General features: G+C 45.0%; 1 protein-coding gene across 1 annotated transcript in view; it reads right to left on the bottom strand.

Moving 5' to 3' along the window:
- Positions 1–3,263: 3,263 nt before the first annotated feature.
- Positions 3,264–18,575, bottom strand: part of IL17RD (interleukin 17 receptor D) — a 67,509-nt gene continuing 52,197 nt past the window's right edge. The window contains exons 6-13 of the mRNA XM_068558790.1: positions 18,071–18,115; positions 17,834–17,985; positions 16,527–16,592; positions 15,588–15,642; positions 14,978–15,088; positions 13,999–14,183; positions 10,696–11,632; positions 3,264–9,430 (exon numbers count right to left, since the gene is read on the bottom strand). Coding sequence (XP_068414891.1) covers positions 9,318–9,430; positions 10,696–11,632; positions 13,999–14,183; positions 14,978–15,088; positions 15,588–15,642; positions 16,527–16,592; positions 17,834–17,985; positions 18,071–18,115 — 1,664 coding nt within the window. The 3' untranslated portion in view covers positions 3,264–9,317. The remainder of the gene's footprint in view (positions 9,431–10,695; positions 11,633–13,998; positions 14,184–14,977; positions 15,089–15,587; positions 15,643–16,526; positions 16,593–17,833; positions 17,986–18,070; positions 18,116–18,575) is intronic.

Raw genomic sequence — 18,575 nt, 5'->3', positions numbered from 1 at the left:
GACAGGACTTGGACTAGGGTGGACAGTGGTCAAGGAAGGTTTGACTGCAAAGGAGGGCTGGAGACCTGACCTAGAGAGGGAGAAGAAACAGGCAGAAGAAACAGCCTGGGGGAAATGACCCAGGGCAGGACTACACGAGTGAGGAATTTCAAATTCTGCTATGGCTATAGAGAAGAAAGAGACACACAGAGAAAAGAGGTTGGCAAGGGCCCAGGTAATAACTTTGCGGTTTCCCTCCAGGGCTATTGGCAGTTTCAAGCAGGGAGTGACAGCTGATCAAGTAGCCATCTCCTGTGAGGGTCACAGCCCATTGCCCTGCAGAACTGAGTCCTCCAGGAGACAGGAGCTCCACTCCCATCACCCAGCCAATCTGCTACCTACACCAGGGCTGAGGGAGACATTTAGGGGATCACACTTTATAACTGTACACCCTTAACCTGCCTCAGGTGACCACATCCCCAAAGGCAGGGGTGCTCACTGTGTACTAGGCTCTGTGCCCAGAACTCTACTTGGCTTCACATTCAAGCCTCACATCAACCCGATTAGGTACTGAGATTACTTATTTCCCAGATGTGGAAACTAATCAGGTCCTAATCAGGTCAAACTAAGTCCTAATCAGGTCAAACTAAGTCCTAATCAGGTCAAGTGACCCACTCAGGGTCACACAGAAAGTAGCCGACTGAGATCTAAGTTCAGGGTGCCTGAGACCAAAGCCCTGCTTTAATCACAATGATTTAAAAAAATCTTGCCAATAATAATGCACGTTTATACACACGTGTGCAGGATTTTCAAGTACATCAAACTTCAGGTACACTAACCAAAGGCACGACCTGCTTGTATTTGCGTTCTGTCACCAGGCGTGCTTCGGCCTTTCTTTGCTGTGAGTTCTCCCTGGCCTGGCCTTGCCTGGCCTGGTGGGAAACGTCGATGGTTTGTCTGGAAGCTGACACCTGCCCACTCCCTGGAATGTTTCTGACCAGCAAGAGCAGGAAAGACCAGGAAGAGCCGTCCTCATCCTGGAGGACCATTACTTTATCTCTGCCCCCCCTCCAGCTTCTAAAACTTGGAAAATTCCCCTGAGCACGAATTGATAGTCAGTTAGAGAAACAATCCCTGCTTTTGTTCACATCCAGAGCAGGGCGTGGTCATCTGGCACAGGGACCTTGAAGCAGCAAGTTCAGAAAAATGTCTGTCTCTATAGGGGCTGAAAGATGACCAGGGAAAATGGAGCCTGGTAAATGGGACATTAGCAGATCTGAGTACACAGTCAACTGTCACAGGCTATGTATAGTCAACTGTCACAGGCTCTCTACAGTCAACTATTAAGAAGCCCAGGGTTCTTGCCTAACTTTAATTTTGCTAGGAGCACCTCCCCCTCCCCAAGCCCCATCCCTTCCTCCCAAAACAGTTAGATGCAGACACACCCTCTTCTCTTAGGGAAAAGAGATGATTTAACTTCACATCTGACAAAATCCCTGGGCTGAAGCTCCTATCAACAAGGAATTGTCTCCCACCCATGTCCATATGGCTCCCAAATAGCCCAAGACCTGCTCTTCCACAAAATGAATAATAGCCACTATTTACCATGTGTCTAGCACTTGCCAAGCATGGCCATGGGTGCTTTATACATCCCAGCTCATTTAAGCTTCACAATAACCCAGTGTGGTGGGTATTAGTCCCACCTTACAGATGAAAAAACTGAGACCCAGAGCAATTAGGTGATTTTCCCACAGTTCCATACTTAGAAAGAGGTGGAGTTAAGACGGCAGGGATCATGTATATCTTATTCATTACTGTGTCCCCAATACACTCTTTAGGCTCTCAAATACAGTAAATATTGTCAAGATTTTATCACCTATAAATGTGAAAGATGGTGTAAAACCCCTCCAGAAAAGAGGCCAGGGAGCCAAGCCCACTGATCTTGCATTATTTTTCCTTAATCTCAAAGACGAGATTTAAATTTTATCTCATTGCAAAAGGCCTTACCCCATGTTTGTATCCTTCCCTCCCTCCATTGCATCCTCTATCTATCCTATTCTTGGACCACTTCTGATTCTGTTCCTGTAGACAGAGAGGACAGGGTATGCTGGGGGTAGGGGTAGAAAACAGGTATTTATTAAGGACTCACTATGCTTAAGACAGTGAAGGTATAATTTATGTCTCCCTCCTCATCCACCTGCTTAGCTTATTGCCTGTAGTCTCTTATTCAACTAAACCAAAATTAAAAATGTTTTCTAACTAAAGCCTGCAAGGGGAAGCTGGTCTTTGCTACCCCTAAAGTTTGCATTTCTAAAACAAAGTAAATAAAACCAGCGGTGAGGTCCCAGAAATGTTGACAATTATAAGAACCCTAAACAGCTGTAAAAACGGGCTCTGCTTTCTAATACCATGGTAAAAATTAGGGCTTCTTGTGCTATCCAAAGAGGATTATTTTTCCCCACTAACGGAAAAGAGGAATTCACTTACTGCAGTATCTGCCTAATGAGATTCTTCCAATGGAGTCCTTTTAGATCCATCTGCTTAACCTCTAAACCAGATTTACTCTCAGTATTTGGATTGAGGAGGAAACCAATTCACTGTAACTTGCTACTCAAGGTTCGTTCTTCTCCTTATAAATTATGTTGAGAAACAGTACAGCCCATTGATTAGGAGTAAGGATGATTCATTCAATCAGACGTATGAGTCCCAGTGCTGCTGACTTCTTCCTTGGGCCCTCGGCAAAGCTACCCAATTCTGGGCCTCAGAATCTCAAAAATGAGACCCCAAAGTTGATGTACACCAAGAATTTAACTTACAGAGCATTGGGCGCACAGGAGATGAGAGAACTTCTGTCGGAAGAATGAACAGGCACCTTCTTCTTTCTGAATGACAGGAAATTTGTGGCTCCCAAATTTCAGTGTCCATCAACTTCTTTTCAAATTTCAAATTTCTGCAAAGAAAGTCCATTGTTCTGAGAGTCAAATGTCTCCTTGAGGTAAGTATTCCTGTCCCTGCTCCAGACGCCATGGAGACAACAGGCACCTGCCCAATGGAGGGGGAGGTAAATGGTCAAGGGCAGCAGGTTCATTTTCTCTAAAGTACAAGACAGACCAGCCACCCTGGCCTCCTCACCCTGCATAATCTCTCTCCTTCTCAGAGGGAGAGCCCACAGAAAATTGTGCTAGGAATCCCAGCTATTCAGGAAATAGGAAACACGATCTAGAAAAATGAGCCACCACAATCTTAAAACATTTTATTTGATTCAGAAATTCTACGGTACAGAAACATTTTACAAATGTCAGCTGTGGTCTACTATTTACAGAGTTATGTACAAATCAAATAAGATGATAACATTTTCAATGTAAAAATATAGCATACTGCTACAGTCTGCCAGTCAGTGCTCACTATTCCACCAAACCTCACAAAAGAGAAACTTAAAGATGAAACACAGACAATGGCAATGACCACTGTTCCACAGGCTTTCCCCCCAGAACATAGTAACAGGGAGCTTCTGCAGTGAAAAACAAAACAGAACAAACCAACAGTGAAAATAGAAGTTACCTACTCTCTAAATGAATACATTTGGTTTTTACAAAAGTTTTTGCTCTCTCCAAACTCACTACATTTTTTTCTTAAGACAGAAAAAAGATGCTTGTTAAAAATAACATACGATTACACATTAGCATCATCCAATTGTAACTTTCTGTCTAATGACTGGAGCAGCCAACTTTGTCTATGTCACATACAAACAGAAGATAGCTTCTTTGATCTTCTCAACTGAAATTGTCTTTGATAAAGCATCACATATGCAGTCATAATGGTTTGCTTTTGTCAGACTTCTGCTTGTGCAAACCACAGTGCTTGGTCAATTCAGAGCTATGGCTCCAGCCCTTTAGAAATGGAAAAGCTCTTTGAGGAGTCTGTGGTCCTCGCTGAATTTTGGAGAGGAGCCGAAGAGCAGGAGGGAAGACAACTGACCAAAATTCCCAAGAGGTCCTCACTCGACCTCTTAGCAAATCAGCCCTTAGCAACTGCTATTTCACCTGTGGCTAATCTGAAGTCTGCACCATTTAATAATACTGTGAGTCATGAATTAAAGGTAATGTCTAGAGATACATAAAAATAGAATCCAAAATTGGAAGTGAGGGGTGGTTGCCACTCAGAAGGTAAGAGCTGGTCTTGAAGAGTATCTTGAAGAAGCTCAGGAATGACATTAGACACATCAGGAATAAGCACCAAGTGTTTGAACACAAGAGGGGAAAAAACCCCATATATGATAGAAGACTACTGCCAAGAAAAAAAATTGTGGTAATCAACTCACAAAATGAATTTAGGTGATATACCATTTTTTAAAAGTGCGTTTGTATTTTTAAGTAGTAAGAGAAGCAGGGTACATAAGAATTTCTCTGTTAATCCCCATCCTGAGCTTGGCCTTCACAAGGCACCAATGTGAATAAGGCACCACCTTCTATTTGGGCAACTAAACTGAGTGTGAAGCTGAGAAACAGAAGAGCAGTGAAAATTATTAAGCCCTTGGAAAACAAGAGCTGTGAGGAATGAGTAGGGGTGGGATTATTTATCACTGAAATAAAAACACCAGAGCGATGACTTCACTGTCGTTTTCAAATACACGGAAGGTGACCAGCTGTTCTTTTTCCACTACATGCTGAACAAAAGAAGGCTGGTTTGAATTTCTATAAGGAAGATGTACAAAGAACTATCTGATCAGCAGGGTAGGTTACAGACTCTCCTTCACTGAAAATCCAGAATCCCATCCACAGCCACATGTCTGAAATAATTCATGAACAGCTCTGTCTGACACCAGGGGGGTATATGCCAGATAATTCAAACTTTCTCTCACCCACAAAGCTCTGAAATCAGAATCAAAGCTATTGGCTTACAATCAGACTTCCTTTTATTTTCACCCTGGCCCTGGAAAGGAGGTGATATAGCAAGGATGACCCAACACCCATAAGGACTCCTAACTGATATCTCCATATACAGTTGCACACCTCCAAAACAGATCAATTCACAGATCATTTAAAACAGAAGACAAAGCATACCTGGCTCTAGTGGACACTCAGGATTCCTTGCCCTACCTTCACAATGCCTGCTTTCCTTATTAGGTCTTGGCTTAAGCTCAGAATTACACATCATCTAAAACAGTGATTAAGCCAAGAGCTAAAACTATAAATAAGGTCCTTCAGGTTGTGGAGTTTAAATGAAATTGCTCCAAGTGTCATATTTTTTAAATTGGGAGAACACAAATCTGATTTTGAAATTAACAACTGGCTTGCCTTTTTCTTAAGACATCATGAAGTGTGAAGAAGCAATCAAAAGATTTCAAATATATTCACAATCATATCAAATTTCTTTAGGGGAGCAATGGGTAAAAAAAGCAATCTAGTTCCCAGCTGCATTTAGCAAGAGCATTTTCTGGTGGCACCAGACATCTGTAATTATCATGGATGCCTTTCTTTTCAAATCTTTTAAGTAGAGGGGGCAAACTGACAGCTAGCGGGCCAAATCAGGTCCACCCATCTGTCCCGTTGGGCCTGAATTCAATTTAAAATTTTTTTTTAATTTAGTTGCCAATAATAAAAAAAAAATCAGAATTTTTCATATAAACATCCAGATTCTCAGGTTCTCTTGAAAAATGGGACAATCAGGAAACACTGCATGGTCACAACTGACTGGACTGGCTGCTCCCTGCAGGTGGGACAGCGGGTGTCCATTTGCCACAGTCCCCACTATGCCCTATAGTCTCTCTGACACTGAGAGAGCATGTCACTGCCATTTATCATCACACCTTATTTATCATTACACTTGCTACAGTGGGGCCCCCTGAAGGAACAGCACCTATTAAATAAGAGCAGCACTCTTTACCAACAATATAAAAAAGAAAAGGCTAATAATCTTCTCATTGGCATTGTCCACCTCCCTCCAATAAAGAGCCAAAGAGCCAAATTAGTGTTGAGGTGGTTGGGGACTGCAGGGTTTTCTCTCTTTAGGGAGGAAAGTGCGACATTTCTTCTCTGGGAATAAAATAGCCTTTTCCTTCCTTTGTCTCTTTTAAAGGAAAAGATACTCAACTCTGAAAAAAGGAAAAGTCCTGAAAATCACATAACCCCACAACTTTGGGGGGACAGTTTTCCTGTTTATTTGCGCTTAAATGAGGTAACCTGAGACTAGGGTTTTTTAAAAATGACACTAGTAGCTATAAAGTAGCACGACTAAATTTTGACAAACATACATGAACTTAAATTACTATATATTGATTCCAACGATGTCATCATTGCCTAGGACATTTTTTGAACTTCTGATCTGGGACTGTCCTCAGTTATTATTAATATGTCAATCAAAAACTCTGTCTGATGACTTATTGCCCCATCTCATTTTGGGCTCAAAATACTATTACCTGGCTGGGTCACCCGCCTAAGTACCTGGGCCTGGACCTGAATGACTTCTCATTCTCTCTGGAGAGCAATATGCCTCAAAGGCCCAGGACTCAGCCCTCTAGAGGACTCCTGCCCCAGTATGACTGGGCTGGGCCCATCCAGGTAGTCCCTGTTGCTTGTAGCTGACCTGAGAGAAGAACACACCTTTTCCTGGGCTTTCACCTCCTGGTCACTCTCTTAGCAAAGCTGACCGTGTCAAATGCTAATGTGTCAGATGCGTCAGATGTGTAGGGCGTTGGTGAGTTAAGATAAACAACTAGCTCCCTAACTTCAACTACCTGCACTGGTCTCCTGTACAGAGGACACCATCAGAGCCACAGAGCCTTTTACTCTCAGGATGAAGGCCTTTCATTGAGATCATCCCTATATTCTAGTTCTTGTTTCCCCAATGTCTAAAAGTCTGTGACTTGGCAGAACCTTTATCTGAATTCTGTCCTATCATTTTCACTGTCCACTCCATTTGTTGAGTCAAAAATGCAGCTCTGCTTAAAATAAATGTTTTATTCCCGGCATGAGACGGGGAGGGTTAAAAAAAAAAAAGTGAAACTAATATGGCAAAACTGGGAAGTTGAACTCCTCAACTATTCAGAGTTGGGCATTCATACTGTCGTTTCAATACTTGGTAAAATAGAGTTTGATTCTGCTGAACATCACAATCATTCGTATTTCAAAATAAGTACCCAAACCCTAAATCCAAACTAAAGCATCACCTGATTTTTGGACTATCACAATTTTCCCTTCTATTTTCATAATAAGTGAGTTTATTTAGCAAGCTCTCTGCCCTCGCTCATGGAGCCCAGTTGATGTTTCCTCTCCAGTCCTCCACGCTGTCCCTGGGGCCACTTTCTCAGAGATGCCTCCTTTCATGTGCAAAGCTGAGTATCTATCCTAAGGCAGCACCTAATGGTTCCTTTGGGGCATGCACCATTTCTCGGCTTCAATAAGAAATCACTCTGAAAATGTTCCAAAGTGAATTTTCGTACAGTAATAGGACTGACCAATCTCCTTCACAGAACATATGCCAACAATGGAATGGCAGGACAGTCACGTGTGGGCAGGAGCTCTGTGCTCATCTCAGATTCCACGGTGACAACATGGAACATCTCTTCTCCAACAAGATGCCTGGTTTTATGGGGGAGACAGTTCTGCAGCCCACTTGTCTCTCCCTCAGAGCAGCTGCAGGAAACTTGATGCCAGAGAACAGACAAGCACGTTCTTCTCCCAAGAAGCTGCCAGCTGCCTTTACAGAGCAGGGAGTGTGGCATTTGCATCAAAGATAAACACAAACCTCTTCTTTCCATCAGGGGCACAAACCTTCCCTTCCCCACCTGCTGGGCATGAGCCTGGAAGGAAAAGTCCTGCCCTCCCTACTTCCCACCCCGCCTTGGGATGTTTCTCAGTGTCCCCGCTTAACATTGGTCCTATTTGGTGAAGCAGTGAAAACCAGGGTCCCTGGTAGGGGTGCTGAGAAAACAGGGTGCCAAAATCCAGCAGCATCTATGAAGAAGGTGGAAAAAGACACTCACTCCCCCTCAAGGTCATGGGGAGGAGGAGGGAACAAGTATTTTCCCTTTGGAAACAAAAATTCTGTACAGAAGTCATTCATAAAAACAGAACATTTACTTCTCCTTTTTAAAGCAAATTCTTTCCTCTTAAGTTCTCAATACCTATTTTTGGCAGAATGGAGCACAAGAGACAAATCTTTCATTGGGTAAGTACAACAAAAACAAAGTGAAACCTGATTCACAGGCTGGGCTGTGGGGGGAGTACTTTAAGATTCAAGAATTTAATGATTTCAGGCCCCATGTCTTCCAAAGATGGTACTCAAAGAGCACTCTCATCTTTGTAACAATCCCTTCCTTTTCACCTTCTTAAGAAGAGGTTTGTCGTTAGTCAAAACAAGTTCAGCAGATTAAGTGACTACCACCTCCACCTACTGCCGTATGTCAGTGGATTCTGATCCCTAACATTCCGGACACAGCTTTAGACCAGAGGCCAACCAAAGCAAAAATTACAACTTCCAGTAATACAGCCCAGTTGGGTATCAGCCTCTTAAAAATAAACTTCCAGGCACCAACATCTGAGATTCAGCACAGTAAATATAACCACGGGAAACCTCACAGGGAGATCTGGCCCCTCCATGATGCCTATTCAGATCAAGATGTGGCCCTGGTGCCTTCTGCACATTGACCAACCCATCTCAGAAAGAACGGTCTAGATGGTCAGCCTGGCCCTGCGGCTCCCTCCTCAGCCAGATATGCCATCCGCTAATACATAAAAACTCATTTTTATGAAAGGTGATTGAATATTCAGTCACCTTCTTGACCTTTGACTCAGAGCTTTTTTAACACCCACGGCATTGTAAATGGTATCATAAATTCCACATCAAAAATGGAAAAGAACATCATCTATAACAACATGGATTCCAGAGAGACTGGCACTTGATTTCCGTGGCTGTAGTGGCATCAAAAGTGCTTTTTCCACAAAGCATTTCAAATCAAAGTAGCCAATAGTGAATAGGCAAAGTTTGCACAGATAAATTAAGTCTGAACACTCAGTGTGGGTATTTTCCTGTTTCTCTTTACATGTTTCCTCCCTACCTCTCAGAATTGGCTCTAATCCAGTCTGACCCAACATGGCAAGCTGCTGTCAGGCATAATGGACATGCCTTTCAGAGCTCCACATGGTTTCAGAAAACTGGAGACTGCCAATATACCTGGTAGAGAAGAGAGGCAAGGACAGCAAGTACTGGCCAGAATTTCATTCTGAATATCCTTGTAAGAGATCTCAGCTCCAAGTGGGCCACATACCCAGAGAGACGAGCTGGGGAACCAGAGTGAGGCGGCAGCTAAAGTGGCAATGCTTAGACTCTTCGTTTTGTTACGAAGGAGCGACCGCGTGGAGTTCACCAGTGTAGCTGCAGCAACCAGGTTCTGCTTTGCATGCCCCAGAGGCGATGAGCTTGGAAGGAAGGGCGGGAGGGTCCTCCTCACCTAAGAAAAGAAGAGAGGGCAGAACCACACGTCATTGCACTTCAGTGGGCTGGACGCTCAGGCCAGAACGAAGCTGGATCTGGGTTTGAACCACACACTTTGTACAAGTGAGGCAGGCATCCCAGTCAGCTCAAGACTGGGCATTCTCTCTGCCTGCTAATGCAGGGGACACGGGTTCGAGCCCTGGTCTGGGAGGATCCCACATGCCGCGGAGTGGCTGGGCCCGTGAGCCACAACTACTGAGCCTGCGCATCTGGAGCCTGTGCTCCGCAACAAGAGAGGCCACGATAGTGAGAGGCCCACACACCGCGATGAAGAGTGGCCCCCGCTTGTCGCAACTAGAGAAAGCCCTCGCACAGAAACGAAGACCCAACACAGCCAAAAACAAATTAATTAATTAATTAATTAAAAAAAAAAAAAAGACTGGGCATTCTCATCCTGCTAACAGGTTCTAGTTCCCTTAGCTGAGGATCCAGGGTTTGCATGCATGACTCCAACTAGTCATAGGCACAGTAAGAGTAGCTCCAGACAGCATCCTGTGAGGGTTCCCTGGGGAAGTGGGCCCTCCTACCTGGAGCCGGTGCTGAGCTAGGATGGAGAGAATACTGTGCCCTGTGAACCCCGGGTTCAATACATGTGGCTTTAAAGACTTGGGAAGGTGGGGGGTGGTGAACACCACAAGTCCCAACAAAGATACAGGTCCACAGACCCTCATCTGACACCCCTGGGGACCAATGTGTTTGGTTTTGTTTTGTTTTGTTTTACAGTATTGTCTTTTTTTTCTATAAGTCTTTATTGAATTTGTTACAATATTGCTTCTGTTTTATGTTTTGGTTTTCTTGGCCACGAGGCATGTGGGATCTTAGCTCCCTGACCAGAGATCTAACCAGCACCCCCTGCATTGGAAGGTGAAGTCTTAACCACTAGACCACCAGGGAAGTCCCGGGCCCAGTGTGTTTTGGCATTCAGATGTTTTCACAGTTTAGAAAGGCGATATAATGAACATACTGTATATTACATAAGATGGTACCAGGCAGCTCACCATAATTTATCAACAGTATTTCTGCAGCTCACACATGTGAACATTCCCGTAACCTGGGATCAGCAGAGACTATGTATGGAGTTTTGTTACTTCCTATCGGGCTGCCGAATAAATTTGCACCGAAATTAGCAAAAAGCTTTCCTGGATTTTGGACTCATGGAGCAAGGCCGTGGCCTGCATCAGGAACCCGACCCACCGACCCTCCCGGCTCCGCGCGCCTTACCCAGGCCTGATGAGGACGACATGCTCTCCGTCAGCGAAGACGTCTCCGTTTGGTCCGTGGAGAGCCCTTCCATCAGGGGCAGGGACAACTCGGACGAAGGCACGGACGAGTCGTAGATGCCCGAGTCCCGTGGCATGTCCGAGGGGCCAGCAGCTTTCACCGCGTGCAGCAGGGGCCGCAGGACCGCGCTGGCGCCTGGAACGGGCCCGGCCTCCGCGTCTTCGTCCGGGCCGAACTGCGGGCCCTCAGAGTGCGGGTCGGCCGGCGCCCCGGAGCCGTTGGCCTCGGCCTTGAGACAGAACTCGCTCTCCGGCCCTGGCTTGCACAAGACTTCGTTTAAAACCAAGCCTGAGTCAAACTTCTCCAGAACCGGTTCCCGGTAGCGGAGTGGGGGGAGATGGAAGGGAACGAACTGCTTTTCAAACCAGTCAGGCTCCTCGTCGATAAACTGGTGCATGTTGCAAATGGCGACGTATAGGGAGCGGCCCGATTTGCTCCGGAAGTAGTTCCTCCTGCTAATGCGTCCGGGGTGCAGACCCGGCTCCTGGGGGCTGAGGTCCTGGGAATGCAGGTGGGAGCAGAGCTGGGGAAGGTGGTCCATGAGTTTGTACTTGGTGCTCAGGTCCAGGACGCCAGGAACATCTCCCTCGCAGGAATAATCGAAGTAGACGGCGATGAACTTGCTGAGCGCCGTGGATGAGCTCTGCTTGGCTTGGCGGAGCTTCTCAGCGATGGTAGACACCGCCACCAGGAAGAGCTCCCCTTTCCCCGAGCCTCGGGCGCCTCCTTTGTGCTTGTAGTTCTTCTTCTCTACGAAGTATTTCATGCCTTTGGAACACACCACGATGATGAACTGGGACTCGTGGATCTTCTGGACGACCCATTCTCTCTGCCCTTCTCTGCAGAGGCTGAAGTCTTCCCACAAGTCCAGAGTGACCTGGAAAGGGAACAGGGAACCTCACTCACCTATACAGCTTAGAGAGTCGAGTGACAGGAATGGGAATGTTACAAGAAGGGCACATCATCTGCCCCAAATCATTACTAGCACTGCTATATGCAGGCTTCAGGTTGCCCAGTTCCAAGGAACAGCTAATATTCCATGGGCGACCGTCACACACAGGCCCTCTGTATCATGCCCTCATTTTAGCATAATGTGGGATCGTTACCACTCCCACCCTACAAGTGAAGAGACAGAAGCACAGAGCGTCTAGCAACCCACCAAAGTTACATATCACATGTGGGGCCTTCAACTGACTTAGAGTGTGATAGGGAGCATGGAATACAGAGGCAGTGGGGGTGGGTCTATCTGATGAGTGAGGCTGCCTGGATGGGGGGGCAGATCCTGGAGAGAGAACTGGAAGGTGGTGATAGAAGGGTGTGGGTGAGGGATCTCAAAGTGGGCTGGGAAATGGGGTTCAGGTCTGGATGCCAGAGTCACCCGCCCATGCTGCTGGCTGACTCAATGACAGAGTGTGACTGACAAAGAGGACCTCCCTGGCCTCTCACACAGCCCTGGGGTCAGCCTGCTGTTTACCAGGTGATCAGTGCATGGAGAGGAAGGTGATGAGCTGCCGTAACATGGCCATTCTGGTTCACTCACTTGGAGTGACCGGCACCTCTCACCACTTCTCAGCAGTCTATAGGGCCACATCCTTACGAGGCCCCTACGAGGCCTTTAACCCCAAGGGGAGGTCTCATAGGTAGTTTGGGGTGGGGCACTGACAAAGAAAAGAACACAGGGTATGCGTGGCCCCTCAGAGGGCTTCACCTTCTCAGACCATCTTCATCTGATTCTGCTGAAAACGTCTCGGCAATTGTATCAGCCTCTTTCCTTCTGTAGTTCAGAAATTAACTCTCAGTGCCTATGCCCGAACGTGGCAGCCACAGTCCCTTATGTGGAAGGGGGCTCTGAAATGACTTTGCCTTCCTCTTTTGCTCTAAAGTGTTACCAAGGGAAGAAAGCCCCCAACATCCATCCAGTTGCTGAAAATAATCCTGAATTGTCTTACATTTTCCTTAATTCTCGCTAACATTATGCATTCTGAAAGCTAACTGGGAATATATACCAAGCACTTTAAAAATGTTCCTATCTGACCCAGCAATTCCATTTCCAGGTATCTACCACTGGAATGGGGCAAAATTGAAATAAAGAGATGTTTAACAATTTGAAAAAACTCAATTATGGTGAATCATTAATATGGATCAAGAGTCTGTTTAAAACTGCTGTTTACAGAGAACTGCTAAGAGTGTAAAAAGTTACTGAGTGAAGAGACAGAAAAAAATAATTCCAATCCATCCAAAATGCAAAACTGTATGTATGAGTTCATCTATGCAGAAAAAGACTGGACGGAAATACAGCAGTTTTAACTGTGGTTCCTCTATTCTCCAGGTTAAGATTACCATCCATTTTGAAATTTGTCATCCTTTTCTAGTTTCCAAATTTTCTATTACACTCATAACTGGAAGGTTTCCCCCCGCCCCCGAGGCTAGTCACTTACAAAGTAGAGCAAAAGGGTTGTCAGTATCTGAAGACTGTGTGCCGTCTGTGGGTCCACACCAGTTTTTCAGTACGCAGGCTGATCTGCCAACATCTAGACCTTCATATATTAGGAAACCCGGCCAGCCTTGTAAACATGCTTAACTGACACTAGGGGACAGCCTCACCATGTGGAGAGAGTCTAAGAAACCCACCAGTCCTCAGTTTCAAAGCATAAATAACTTCCAATTACACAATTATTGTACAATTCTTGCATTTGTAAGAAACAGTGTGCCTTCCATGAGAGCTTCAAACTTCACTCTAAAACGAACACTATGACATTATAGAAAAGCTACATATTAACAGCTTAACTCAAGAGAACAGGCAAGAAACCAGAGGAGACCATTTGAGTACTTAACATATTATTGTTTTCCCTTATTAGCCAAGCTCCCCCAAAAAACTGTCTAAACTCGCCTCTTTACTTGCCATTCTCTCTTTGACCCTCCAGTGCTCTCCAGGATGTCTTGAGTGACCTCCTCCCACCGGCCCCATTGCATGCTCCCAGGGCAGCTGCCATTTCCTCCACCATCCTGTTCCCCATTCCCCCAAGGTATTTTTAATGCTTAAAACACTTCCTGCCAGGTGGGTGCCACTCAAGGCTTTTGAGCAGGAGTATGTCTGGGTTAGAACTAAGTGTCAGCAAACATTTAGTGCTGGTGATGGGGAGGCCAGACTGAAAGAAGAGTGCAAGGCTGACCCTAGTTTGGAAGCTAGGCATTTAGCACATGTCCCGCCCAGAAAAAGAGAAAAGACTTTAGATTCCTCACCTCACAGCCACAGAAGTCCTGGAGGAAGTAGGCAAAACACTGGACAACGTTCATGTGATTCTGGCCATCTTTACTGGAATAGCAGAGGAAGACCTTGGGCCGTGGCCGGAGCCTCTCCCTGGGAAGTGCTGTGATGTACGTGGAGGACTCAGAACTCTCTTCATCTAAATGTGAATATATATTTTCTAAAGTGGAAAAGAAGATAGGGTTGGCACCCACGAGCAAAGCTCTGTCCTGTTCCCTACGACTCGGGACCTAATGCTGTCTTCAAGAAACAAGGGTCACCATGTCACCTAGAACACTCCCAGCTCCCTAATTCCACCAGCCCCTTGGGTCACCTCTGGGAATGGGACAGCTGGTTTCTCCAGTGGAGCCAAAAATGGACAAAATTTGTTCTTCACCTGAAATTGACCTTGGGCAAGCCAAGAGCACTGCAGCACCACCCCACCCTCTTGCAACTGAGTGCACCTACTAGATCATTAAGCATCAGCAGAGGTGACCTTCTTTAAAACAAAAAAACTTTCATTGAAGGGTTTTTTTTTTTTTTTTGGTACAAATTACAAAGGTAAAGTCCATAAATCTTAAGAGTACATCTCACTAAATTTTATCTAAGAATACACCTGTGTAACCGCCACTCAGATTAAGATACATTTCTAAGTTCCCCAGAAGCTTCCCTCCCAACGCCAGACTTTTATAAGTGATAAAGCCCTACCTCTCCCCTTACTCACACCTTTAGTCTTCCTTTATGCTCTTGAATTTACCATCCTGAGTTTGAGAAGAAAAGTATGCCTGTCCTTTTAGTGGCTCCTGAGGTTAAAAGTCAAATTTTTTAATTCTGGGAACTATAGCAGCCAGGGAACTCACTGCAGGAGCTGTGTGGCTTCCCAGCCGCCTGCCTGGAGGGACCAAGTGCTCCCGGTCTCCCTCTGTTGGCCCTAGACCTGCCAACATGGGAAGCACACACCACACAAAGATATACCTTGCTGCTTCTTGCGGCACATCACCGTGAAGAGCGTCGCAAATGCCGATATGACAACCAGCGGCACAGTGATGGCAACAGCTCTGATGGGCCCAGCCCACTGGGAATGCACTGGGAAATTTCAAAGGGAAGGATTTTAGACTTAAGCAATATAACAGGTTCAAAGAGAAACAATTTTTTTTTCATTTTTAAACATAAGCCACATAACAGGTTCTAAGACTCCTTGACCACTTTTCTCTGGTACTGATTTGGTGATTATAAAAGTATTCATTTTAAAAGACTGTAGAAGACAATTCAGTAGTTAGAGTCTGCTGAGACAATAAATACCTTTGAGTGAGAATTTGCCTAGGGAAATCTCCCCTCCCGCCACTTTTCTTCTGAGGACAATTGACTATTTATTTAGTCCCAGCAACACACACAACACCCTGGCTTTGATCTTCCGGGCATCAACTTTAGGGTGGAAGGAAAGTCAGATTTGATGGAACATCATTTAAGAGTGAGGAGCTCAAGTGTTTTCTTTTTGTAAACCATGAAGTACAGAAAGTATCGAATACCTTGGTCCACTCTGTAGTCCAGAGGCAGCATTTCCAACAAACAAACAAAATCTTACCTGGTTTTAAGGCATAATGCATCACTTTTCTTGTCATATTAGTGTCATCCACCAGCTGCAAAACAGAGGATGCTGTATTACTTTTTTTAAGTGATAGCATCTCAACAGATTTCATTCATTCTTCCATCTGTGGGCAGTGGGGCGAGGGAGAGGAGAGCTGCTGCGGCCTGTGATCATTCTCAAGCTGAGATTAGATATTAATAGTCAGATACATCTCTATATATACCAACCAATACTAATATATATAGGATGGATAAACAGCAAGGTCCTACTGTATAGCACAGGGAACTATATTCAATATCCTGTGATAAACCATAACGGAAAAGAATATGAAAAAGAATATAGGGACTTCCCTGGTGGTCCAGTGGTTAAGACTCCATCTTCCAAGGCAGGGGATGCCGGTTCAATCCCTGGTCGGGGAACTAAGATCCCACATGCCGCGGGGCAACTAAGCCCACAACTACTGAGCCTGCACACCTCAACTAGAGAGCCCGCGTGCCACAACTACAGGGCCCACGCGCTCTGGAGCCTGCGCTCTGGAGCCCATGAGAGAAGCTCACACGCCAAAATGAAAGATCCCACGTGCCGCAACTAAGACCCGACGCAGCCAATAAATAAATGAGTGAATGAATGAATGAATAAATAAATAAATAAACAAATAAATAAGAATATACAGGGAATTCCCTGGCAGTCCAGTGTTTGGGGCTCCATGCTTCCACTGCAGGGGGCATGGGTTCAATTCCTGGTCAGGGAACTAAAATCCCACACGCCATGCAGCGTAGCCAAAAAATTTTAAAAATTAAAAAAAAAAGAATATATATATGTATAACTGAGTCACTCTGCTGTACAGCAAAAATTAATACAACATTGTAAATCAACTATACTTCAATAAAATTTTAAAAAAATAAAAATAATAGGGCTTTCTTGAGTTGTACGTACCTCAATTATATAATCCCCAGGAGATACATTTTGAAGGAGGCAGCTGGTTGTCTCTGTATTTTGCTCCTGCAAAGAAACAAATAACACGTTAAAACTTTCTTCTTAGATAAAGGTCATCAGGACCCCTCTCTTCTGTCCTAGAACTGAAGGAGACTTGCCACCAGTTTCAATCGTGTTTTCAGAAGATGTCAGTTAGAACAGAAAGCAACTGTGCTTATCTGCCAGGGTACCTGAACTTCATTTTGATAAAAGGTCCAGGAGAGCCTGGGACCCCTGTCACATTCTATGCTTGGCTGGTGATGCCCTGAGCAGCAATTTTTTATTTGAAGACAAAGAAACCAATTAGGATACCTTTTACTTAATAAAAGGATGGGGAAAGAAACTACACTTCCATGTTTGTGCATATTTTATTTGCTATAATTTTAACTTGAGTGGAAGGTCAGTGACAGAGGTGAGAGCCAGCAGGAAAACAAAACTCGACACACAGGAGCACATCTACTTCTGCCACTATGACCAAAAGCCTCTCTTGGTTCTCTCATGGGGTAATCTAGCAGTCTTTTGAACTTCCACGAAACATTTCCCACCCCTCCTGACCACCTCTAGTTTAAGAACTTGGTTACTGAATTTCTACTTCACCTTGGCCTCTGTGTAAAATCACTAGCCACTGACATGCTAGTGGCTTGGCTCCTAGGTGTGGTGTTTTTCACTTACTAGCTGTGAGGCCTTGAGCAGCAGTCCAGGTGACCTCCCTGGGCCACAGGTTCCCCAGCTCTAAAGTGGGGATAACAGCAGCCTTTGTTCCATTGAGCTGTAAGGATTCAATGACCACAAAGCTTGGTAACTGGCACACAGTGAGCACCTGATTCATGCTTAAAATATGGAAGAACAGGGACTTCCCTGGTGGTGCAGCGGATAAGACTCCGTGCTCCCAGTGCAGGGGGCCCGGGTTCGATCCCTGGTCAGGGAACTAGATCCTGCATGCTAAAACTAAGACCTGGCACAGCCAAATAAATAAATATTAAAAATAAAATAAAATATAGAATAGACCACAACTACTTCATTGTTTCAGTTCCTTGGTAATACTTTATCTGCTACATCACCACTGGGACAGCTAGGGTGGAGATAACTAGGGAGTGAGGGATGACTCAGGATGGCCCTGAGACGCACCCAGTGATAACACTCTGGAGTATCTACCGACTGCTCAGAATCCACAAAGCCTAATGTTCACATTGAACCATCCAAATTCCAGGGCCCCAGGGGTCATTTTAAAACACAGAGTATTCCTTTATGCACACCTAGCAGCTCACCTGTTTACAGGTCTTTCGCTTGAAAGGTCCTTCATGCTTGAGCTTATAATGAAGATAGAAGAAACGGAAGCCGAAGGTATGGGGTGCGTGATCGAAGGACACCTGCATGTCTGAACCGTGCTGGGTGACGTTGAGGTTCCGAGGCTTCCAGACTGGGAGGAGGAAGGACCAGAGTGAGCATCCCGAGGCTGCCCCGACACCACTAGAGACTTGACAGACAAGGACAGCTATACTTACAGGGTTTACAGGCCAGGTTGTCCGGCTGCAATAGCAGGTCACAGGCTATTAAGAAAGATGCATATTTTTAGTTTTAGGACAGTTTGACATTTTCCTCATCCAACAATTCAATACAATATAAATATATGGCACTGGGTATTGCTGGAAAGAATGTAAAATGCATCAACTGCATCAACTCAACAATGATTTTCAGTATAGCTCAGTTGTATCTTATGAAAATTTGAATTGTACAATATAAAAGTATTAATGCAGTTCACTTTATGCCACATAAATGGAAACAATATTAAAGTCAGCCAGATTTTAAAAGCTTCTTAAGCATTAGATAATTTCAAGGCCACAGCCAAAGGCAGCGAGACCTGTGTCCATGCTTCTGCCCCATGGGGGCTCTGTTTTAGCTGTAGATAGAAATAACGCCACCCCCTGCCCCACTGTAGACTGTTTAGGCACAAAAGAACTTTAGAGTGATCCTGATAATTTATCTTGAGGTTATTTTAACCTTAGCTAG

The sequence above is a fragment of the Eschrichtius robustus genome, chromosome 12 (assembly GCF_028021215.1).
Source record: "Eschrichtius robustus isolate mEscRob2 chromosome 12, mEscRob2.pri, whole genome shotgun sequence".
Lineage (NCBI taxonomy): Eukaryota > Metazoa > Chordata > Mammalia > Artiodactyla > Eschrichtiidae > Eschrichtius > Eschrichtius robustus.
This window is presented reverse-complemented; position numbering and strand designations above follow the sequence as displayed.